This window comes from Entelurus aequoreus, linkage group LG13, assembly GCF_033978785.1.
Source record: "Entelurus aequoreus isolate RoL-2023_Sb linkage group LG13, RoL_Eaeq_v1.1, whole genome shotgun sequence".
NCBI lineage: Eukaryota > Metazoa > Chordata > Actinopteri > Syngnathiformes > Syngnathidae > Entelurus > Entelurus aequoreus.
The window spans coordinates 45,463,902-45,473,901 of NC_084743.1; the positions used below are offsets into that span (position 1 = coordinate 45,463,902).

The 10,000-nt window shown below is 37.8% G+C and overlaps 1 protein-coding gene across 3 annotated transcripts in view; it reads left to right on the plus strand.

Moving 5' to 3' along the window:
- Positions 1-7,072, plus strand: part of crk (v-crk avian sarcoma virus CT10 oncogene homolog) — a 28,146-nt gene extending 21,074 nt beyond the window's left edge. Inside the window, exons 3-4 of one of the 3 annotated variants that reach the window (XR_009828353.1) lie at positions 3,387-5,890; positions 6,009-7,072. Coding sequence is in view for 1 of the 3 variants with exons in the window: in XM_062067922.1 (XP_061923906.1) it covers positions 3,387-3,524 (138 nt within the window). In the remaining 2 variants the exon portion in view is untranslated. Of the gene's footprint in view, positions 1-3,386 lie in introns of all 3 variants that reach the window. The other 2 variants (XR_009828352.1, XM_062067922.1) reach the window with 2 other exon arrangements.
- Positions 7,073-10,000: the final 2,928 nt, after the last annotated feature.

The window sequence follows — 10,000 nt, forward strand, 5'->3', positions numbered from 1 at the left end:
GAAGGTTTCCCTTTAATAAAATACATTTCAATAAAAAGGGAAACCTGCGAAACAGGCTTGTAGGGATGATATAGCCTGTTGTGCTTTTTCCTGACCGTGTGTGTGTGTGTGTGTGTGTGTGTATAATATATATGTGTGTGTATATATATGTATGTATGTATATACTGTATGTGTATATATAAACACGTACATATATATATATATATACACACGTACATATATATATACACACACATATACTGTATGTATATATACATATACAAACCCCGTTTCCATATGAGTTGGAAAATTGTGTTAGATGTAAATATAAACGGAATACAATGATTTGGAAATAATTTTCAACCCATATTCAGTTGAATATGCTACAAAGACAACATATTTGATATTTGAAAGAAGTTGGGAAAGGTAGAAATAAATACTGATAAAGTTGAGGAATGCTCATCAAACACTTATTTTGAACATCCCACAGGGGAACAGGCAAATTGGGATCAGGTGGGTGCCATGATTGGGTATAAAAGTAGATTCCATGAAATGCTCAGTCATTCACAAACAAGGATGGGGCGAGGGTCACGACTTTGTCAACAAATGTGTGAGCTAATTGTTGAACAGTTTAAGAAAAACCTTTCTCAACCAGCTATTGCAAGGAATTTAGGGATTTCACCATCTACCGTCAGTAATATCATCAAAAGGTTCAGAGAATCTGGAGAAATCACTGCACGTAAGCAGCTAAGCCCGTGACCTTCGATCCCTCAGGCTGTACTGCATCAACAAGCGACATCAGTGTGTAAAGGATATCACCAGATGGGCTCAGGAACACTTCAGAAACCCACTGTCAGTAACTACAGTTGGTCGCTACATCTGTAAGTGCAAGTTAAAACTCTCCTATGCAAGGCGAAAAGTGTTTATCAACAACACCCAGAAACGCCGTAGGCTTCGCTGGGCCTGAGCTCATCTAAGATGGACTGATACAAAGTGGAAAAGTGTTCTGTGGTCTGACGAGTCCACATTTCAAATTGTTTTTGGAAACTGTTGACGTCGTGTCCTCCGGACCAAAGAGGAAAAGAACCATCCAGATTGTTATAGGCGCAAAGTTGACAAGCCAGCATCTGTGATGGTATGGGGGTGTATTAGTGCCCAAGACATGGGTAACTTACACATCTGTGAAGGCGCCATTCATGCTGAAAGGTACATACAGGTTTTGGAGCAACATATGTTGCCATCCAAGCAACGTTACCATGGACGCCCCTGCTTATTTTAGCAAGACAATGCCAAGCCACGTGTTACATCAACGTGGCTTCATAGTAAAAGAGTGCGGGTACTAGACTGGCCTGCCTGTAGTCCAGACCTGTCTCCCATTGAAAATGTGTGGCACATTATGAAGCCTAAAATACCACAACTGAGACCCCGGACTGTTGAACAACTTAAGCTGTACATCAAGCAAGAATGGGAAAGAATTCCACCTGAGAAGTTCAAAAAATGTGTCTCCTGAGTTCCCAAACGTTTACTGAGTGTTATTAAAAGGAAAGGCCATGTAACACAGTGGTGAACATGCCCTTTCCCAACTACTTTGGCACGTGTTGCAGCCATGAAATTCTAAGTTTATGAGTTTGAACATCAAATATCTTGTCTTTGTAGTGCATTCAATTGAATATGGGTTGAAAAGGATTTGCAAATCATTGTATTCCGTTTATATTTACATCTAACATTTTCCCAACTCTTATTTAAACGGGGTTTGTACATATATATATATGCTCGTATGTACATATGTATGTATGTATGTGTGTACATATGTATGTACATATATACATACATATGTATGTATACGTATGTATGTATATATATATACATACATACATATGTATGTGTGTATACATATATATACCGTAATTTCCGGACTATAAGCCGCTACTTTTTCCCCTCGTTCTGGTCCCTGCGGCTTATACAAGGGTGCGGCTTATTTACGGCCTGTTCTTCTCCGACACCGACGAAGAGGATTTCGGTGGTTTTAGTACGCAGGAGGAAGACGATGACACAATGCTTAAAGACTGACTTTTCATATACCGGTAGGCTGGTTATTTTGATAACGTATAGGCGAGCACTTTGTATTACTTTGCACCATTGTATTATTTGTACTCTGCACAAATGCTGTTCGCCATGTCAAAGATGTGAAAGTTTGATTGAATGATTGAAAGATTTATTGTTAATAAATGGGACACTTTGCGTTCCCAAACAGTCATCTCTGTCCCGACAATCCCCTCCGTGGTAGCAGGAACCCCTATATACTACGGTAATTACACAAAACCCTGCGGCTTATAGTCAGGTGCGACTTATATATGGAGCAATCTGTATTTTCCCCTAAATTTTGCTGGTGCAGCTTATAGTCAGGTGCGGCTTATAGTCTGGAAATTACGGTATATGTATGTATATGTACATATGTATGTGTATATATATATATATATATATATATATGTATGTGTATATATATATATATGTATGTGTATATATATATATATATGTATGTATATATATATATGTATGTATGTGTGTGTTTACGTGTGTATATATATATATATATTAGGGGTGTGGGAAAAAATCGATTGGAATTCGAATTGCGATTCTCACGTTGTGCGTTTCAGAATCAATTCTCATTTTTTAAAAATCAATTAAAAAAAAAAAAAGTTTAATTTTTTATTTGTTTTTAATTTTTATTTTTTTTAATTAATCAATCCAACCAAACAATACACAGCAATACCATAACAATGCAATCCAATTCCAAAACCAAACCCGACCCAGCAACACTCAGAACTGCAATAATCAGAGCAATTGAGAGGAGACACAGAACAAACCAAAAGTAGTGAAACAAAAATAATTATCAACAACAGTATCAATATTAGTTACAATTTCAACATAGCAGTGATTAAAAATCCCTCATTGACATTATAATTAGACATAGACAATGGTGATTCCCATTAGTATCCTTTAAAATCATTTTTTTAAAATGACATGTGTTTTTGTCTTTCATAATGATTGTGAACGCGAGGCAAAAGTCCCCCAAAAAAGTGCAGTTCCTCTTTAAGATACCAATTAAATGCATTTTATTTGCCAGCATGTCAGCTGGGGGACAAAAAAAAAAATAGTGTCAGCCGTAGGAGATCTGTGTTTTTAATCAGCTTTAAAAGGCATCAATTGCCAATGATGAGCACATACTTTTTGGGATGTTTGGGATTTGGGAATACCCACAAATTGCAAGCCCTTAATGATTTATTACCCAAAGCAATTTTAGTTTGCTAATGTTCAGGAACTGGCTGAAACAGTGTCATCTTTTGTTCATTTTGTTTATTTTAATGCCTTGTCACATTTGCTCACAGTTTGTTTCTTTCCCCCAGGTGGGCGATATGGTGAAAGTGACCAAAATAAACGTCAACGGCCAGTGGGAGGGGGAATGTAAAGGAAAGTGTGGACACTTTCCCTTCACACATGTCAAACTGCTGGACCAGCATAACGCTGAGGACGAACTCAGCTGAGAGTGGACGAGCGGGTGCAAACTGGACACTAGTATTAGACCCTGCTTTCCCGCTTGTTTCTAATGACCACATCTATTACCTCCACCAAGTACAGTTTCGCTCAATCACTATGAAATACTACAAACTGACATGTTCCTGACAGTGCAACACAGCCACCTCCTGCTCTCACCATCTGATTCAATGCCAACCAAAAGGTGGTCCACGCATTTTGCAATTTCACTCTCACTTGTACTGACACGCCTGTCACTGTTCACAGAACCCCTCCTTTTTTCATCCTGTGTTCGAGCTGGTAGATAATTGTTCACTCTCCTCAATTTCCTGTTTTAGGCCATGGCCATCAGTTCAGTCGGAAAAGAACGTAAAGATAGTTGGTTATACTTGTTTTCACAAAATGTCAGACATTTCTTAGTACTGTATTTTCCGGACTGTAGAGCGCACTGGAATATAAACCGCACCCGTTAAATTAAAAAATAAAAATAAAAGTTTTACATACATTAGCCGCACTGGATTATAGGCCTGTACGCTGTGAAATGAGATATTTACACAAAATATGCAAGAACGCCCCTGATGGCCGTTGGCTAAGAAAAATCCATAGATATGCAGCATCATTGTAAAAGCTGCAGGGTTCAAAGCATAGGAAAAAAAGTAGCGGCTTGTAGGGGTGTCAAAAAATATATATATATTTTTAGTCTGTCCTGTCCAGCCACTCAGCCAAATCATATTGTTGAGGTAGATGCTCATATCTGCTGTACAGATTCACTTTAGAAAAGAGAAATGTTGGATACTTCTCGTGTTGCCTTATTTGTATTTGACTTTATTTAATGTTTGGGTAGCATTTTATTAAACAAAACCAGTTTTCTTTTTAGTAATGTAGAAATGTATCAGAGCTGTTTATTTTATAGAGGGATGTAGTTGATCATAGAACCGTCACCCAAGGTTATTAAAAAAGTATTACTTTTGAATGGAGAATCATGTGGCGCCCAAAGATTCACAGACCTAGCGGCTTATAGTCCGGAAAATACGGTACATTCGTTGGTACATTGTCTTTCAGTATGAACCCCAAATGATGAATGAATGAATTAACTGAATGTAGACCTTTGCTGTATTGGTTGATTCACTTTACGGGGTCCTATTATTCAAAAAACAACTTTTTTGTGTTTTTGCGATCCCCAAAAGTCCCGAAAATTTGAAATCAAGCCATGATGGCATGTCGTAGATATTTTTAAAACAACCTTGCCTTTTTCCAATCTTGCACCGAAAGATATGTTTGGAATTTGAGACTGTAGTGATGTATTTTGCCTTAGTTACGTCAGCAGATATCTCCATAGAAGGTTACCCAAAGAGCCATTTTTTATTCAGTCGTGGTCCAAAGTTGGAGTCAGTAAGTCCCTTATTTTTCTCTATCCTCTTGTTGTGGGGCAGACTGTCTCGTAAATGCACATGCATGCTAAAATCCTCCACTGTTGCCATTTCTAACTAAAAGTAGCGTAGAGTTTCAACTTATATCTGTCAATAGGCTCGCTAAGGAAGCGCTAAAAACTACAACGTGGCTGACGGGGTGGAGACTCAGTCGAAGGTGGCTTGGCCTGGAGGAGGGCGTCAATAAGCCCGCCCAATCTGATGAGGGAGTCAGAAAGCAGCTTAAAGATGGTCTGTAAAACGAAACCTATTCACATTTTTGACCAAGCACCACCATGACATGTTTTGTAGACCACAAGGAAGTGTTTTAAATGTAGAAAAAAAATCACAAGATGACCCCTTTAATGACTTTTAGCCCTGGCAGAAAAGGTCTTTGTTTTACTGTGTTTTATTGGAGTTAATATTAGAGTGCAGTCAAACTTGTTTAAGTCAACAACTTATCAAAGTTGTGGTCCACTATGTTCTTATTACTAAAAAAGTACTTGCTTTATGGATATGAAATTTGAGACCAGAAAGGGTAATTTCTTTGGAAGACTAACATCATTAATGCACATGTGTTTTTTTGTGGTTATCGAAGTCATAAAAAAAAAAGAAGGGTGAGCAAGGCAACAGTAAAGGAAAAGCCACATCTTATATCGCAGTAGACCGCTCTTATAGCGACCCTTTCTGCAAACCATCAAAATGCATCCATCTAAAATTAACACAAATGGAGGAAAGCAATGTCAACAAACTGTCGTAGTTTAAAAAATATGTTATCGCCCATTCTCCTTATGTTCCTGGTCTAAGTCACAAGCCATGACTATTTTGTCTTATGTCGACAACAGCTTATGTCATCGCAAGCCTGCAATCCAAGAGATGTCGACCTAAACTGGTTCCACTGTATTGAGAGAGCAGCATTAACCTAGCACAGCTTACCCAACTCGCATTGACTTCCCGTTCAGTAAAAAGTAAGCTTCAAAATAAAACTGAATTATATAGCTCTTTTTCTCTGACTGCTTTACATAATGAAATCCAAAATGTTAATCTTTAAGCTACATTTAAACCAGTGTGGGTGTCTTTCCAAAGGACACAACGGAAATTACTTTGACGGCAGAAGCAGGAATCGAACCTGGAACCCTCAAGTTGCTGGCACGGCCGCTCTACCAACCGAGCCACACCGGCCGAAGCATGGCAGGTACCCTGGATTCTTCCACTGCAACAAGTAAAATACACCCAAACTTCGATAGGTTCAAAGTGGTATTTGGTCTGTGGTCAAAGTCACAAGTAAATAAGCAAGCAATGACGAGTTTGGTTTAGATTTAGTTTAGGTTGACGATGCCCCTTGGACTGCCTGATTAACGTCGACGTAAACTGTACTAAAATTAAAAGAGTCACAAGGATTCTGCACTGTCGACCCAAAAAAATTCACGGATCCGTCCCACAAAAGTTGACAAGTTTTTATTTTCATGGAGCTGATCAAAGTTAACCCAAACGGTCAAACATTCACACTTTGGAAATGAGAACCAACAACAGGAGTAGAATGAACCCCTGTACTACACTTTAGCATTCATCCTCCAAGTAGTATTTATATTATTAGGTTAACCTTTTAGTTTCATGTTAAACTATTATTTAGTTGACTCATGTTCTTTGTTTTGAAGTTTTCTTCCCCAGCTGATTTTGATCGGAAATATATACCATTTTTCACACTTTGTACTGTTGCATGTGATCTTTCTTAGTGTAGTCTTTATTCTATGTTTTAAGTAACTTAGACTTCTCATTTCAAGTCCTCCCTGGCCTGACAATCTTGACCTGGCTCACTCTCACTACACAGGCAGGGCTGGATTTCAGATTGAGAATGGAAGTTTCTCACTAGGGTCCACATTTCTGTCCCCTTCACCTAGTCACCCTTTGAGTGGAACTACAACATTATTCAGAGATCAATATCATGGGAACCAGTGCTTCTGAGATTAAATTAGGTGGGGTTTTTTAATTGAACGCACTTAATGCTTTTACACTAATTTTTTTGCATCCGTCAACATGCCTGTTTTTATTGATCTACTGTAGAAGTGTACAGGTGCTTGACTATTGAATTAAAGCTATGGCGTCACATTAGTACCAAAAATCCAAGCGCGTAAAAACTGTTATCGCGCGCTGATTCTCTACTTCGTGCGCGCAAGCGCGACACCCTTTTGCGCGCGCGCGGTGCCTTTGTGCGCGCGCGCTGTCTCGGTCTGTGCGCGGTCATGTTTCATTTTGGTACTTTGGGGGCGGGCATGCTTACACCGCCCCTTCTTTCTGATTGGCTTTGAAAAGAAAAAAGAAAAATACAACTTCAAGTAGGTTGTAAAAAAAGGCAGATGAAGTGAAACTATAGCAATGCTTTTCTTTCCACTCTCTCATGCACACCACACAGATACTCATGTTATGAGAAGTATATTGTTTCAAAAATATTAACATTAATTGTTGATATTTTAAACATCTTTCAGATTACATTGCTCGAATTCAAAAACCACTTTACTACACAAATATTAGGCCCAATGTGCAGGATTATTCTATTAGTATTAGTTATTTTTATGTTTTATCATATCTTAGCCTATTTTTATATGGTCTTATTATATTTATATTTCAGTTTTTATTGTATTTTATTTTATTTTATAGTTTTTAATATTGTAGTTTATTTTTATGTTTGATTATATCTTATCTTATTTCATATTATTTTTGGACTTTTACCTGATGTGTATTTTAATTATTTTTAATCCATTTATTTGATCATCTAGTGTTCCCTCAAAGAGCCCTCTGGATCTCCACGTCCAGAGGGTTCCTGTGATTGGCTATTGTCATTGTGTTGTTATTATTATTGTTGTTGTTGTTGTTGTTTGTTTATTTTTATGTACATGTTTGACTGTCTTCATGGGGTGTGGGTGTTATTTCTCATTTTGTTTTTAACTATGTAAAGCACTTTGAGCTGCATTTTAAATGTATGAAAAGTGCTTTATAAATAAAAATGTATTATTATTATTTTTAGTAATAGTACCCTCACAATCACTCCGAAGCAGTTCAATAACTTACCTCTTTTTCAGCCAACATTTTTTTATCCACTTCTTCCTCCGTAAATCTTGATACATATTGACGATGACCCGCCCTGCTATAATTCTGATTGCTCAAAGCCAATCAGAAAGAAGGGGCGGTCTAAGCATGCCCGCCCCCAAAGTAACAAAATGAAACATGACAGCGCACAGACCGAGACAGCGCGCGCGCAGAAAGGCACCGCGCGCACGCAAGAAGGCGCCGCGCGCGCGCAAAAGGGTGTCGCGCGCGCGCACGAAGTGGAGAATCAGCGCGCGATAACAGTTTTTACGCGCTTGGATTTTTGGTACTAATGTGACGCCATATAAAGCTACCAATAAGTCTTTTAAATATTTATACAAGAAACCACACTCAAGCAAAAATGCCACTGGGAACTGTCAATAGCTGCTGTGTCATTTTATCACAACACTATATTCTTTTGAGGCAATTGTCATTAACTTTTTTATTTTCTGTAGCATGTGATGTGTATACTAGTAAATAAAGTACAACTCATGAGAAAAATGCATGGTTTTTACACTGACAAATCAAAGAAATGGAGTGCAGCTGGAATAGGCTCCGGCAATCTCTCTCCCCCGTGTATGTATACAGTATATATATACCCTGTATATATAACAGGGGTGTCCAAAGTGCGGCCCGGGGGCCATTTGCGGCCCGCGGCTAATTGTTTACCGGCCCGCCACACATTCTGGAAATGCTATTGCAAAAAATAAAAATGAACATTAAAAAAAGTGGAATGAGGTGAAATCTAATGAGAAAAAGTTGCAATGTTGACACAAAGCTGCCATGCAGGCTGTTTTTTTTTCTTTTGTCTTTCTTTCTTTCTTTCTTTTTTTGCCACTGCTCAACAACAACAAAAAAGACATAAAATCCATGTTTTAATTAATTATTTTCAAAGCTCCAATTAGTTCAAATGTTTCACTTTAAAATGTTTTATGTGGTAAATATTGCATATATATTGTGTAGTTGCCATATAAAAACAAAGTTTTCTTTGACAAAAGAGCATAAAACAAACAAAATAATAGTTCAAACGTAAAATCGACAGATATATCTGAAGTTGATCTCGTAACTTGAGTCACACATTTTGGATCCCAAATATATTTAGTGGTATTTTATTGATCTTTTCACTGTGATGACTCAAAAATATTAAATAATTAAAATCAATGGTGTCCTGCATTATTTATATTTTAGGGCTCTTATTACTAAATACTGCATATTTCAGTTTTACTATAAAAAACAAAGTTGTTTTTGACAGAAAAGCCATAAAACCTTTTTTTTTTTTAAAGTTGATATAGAGATTTACTGTAGGCGTTAAATAAAAAATAATAATACAAATTAGACCTATTTTTAACATTTTAATAACTGACACCCTTTATGGTCTCCGGGACCCCTAAAGGTAAAATAAATACAAAAAATCCATATATTTTGTTATGGTTTGAAAATGAAAAATATCAAAATGGCCCCCACATGCTTTACTTTTTCCGTTTGCGGCCCTCAGTGGAAAAAGTTTGGACACCCCTGATATATAATATATGTGTGTATATATATATATATATATATGTGTGTATATTTATATATATATATATATACGTACATAATTAATCACAAAAAATGATTTAATTAATCATGTACACACGGTGGGACAGGGGTTAGTGCGTGTGCCTCACAATACGAAGGTCCTGGGCTCGGGATCTTTCTGTGTGGAGTTTGCATGTTCTCCCCGTGACTGCGTGGGTTCCCTCCGGGTACTCCGGCTTCCTCCCACCTCCAGACATGCACCTGGGGATAGGTTAATTGGCAACACTAAATTGGCCCTAGTGTGTGAATGTGAGTGTGAATGTTGTCTGTCTATCTGTGTTGGCCCTGCGATGAGGTGGCGACTTGTCCAGGGTGTACCGAATGCAGCTGAGATAGGCTCCAGCACCCCCGCGACCCCGAAAGGAACAAGCGGTAGAAAATGGATGGATGGATATACATATATATGGACCAAAGAC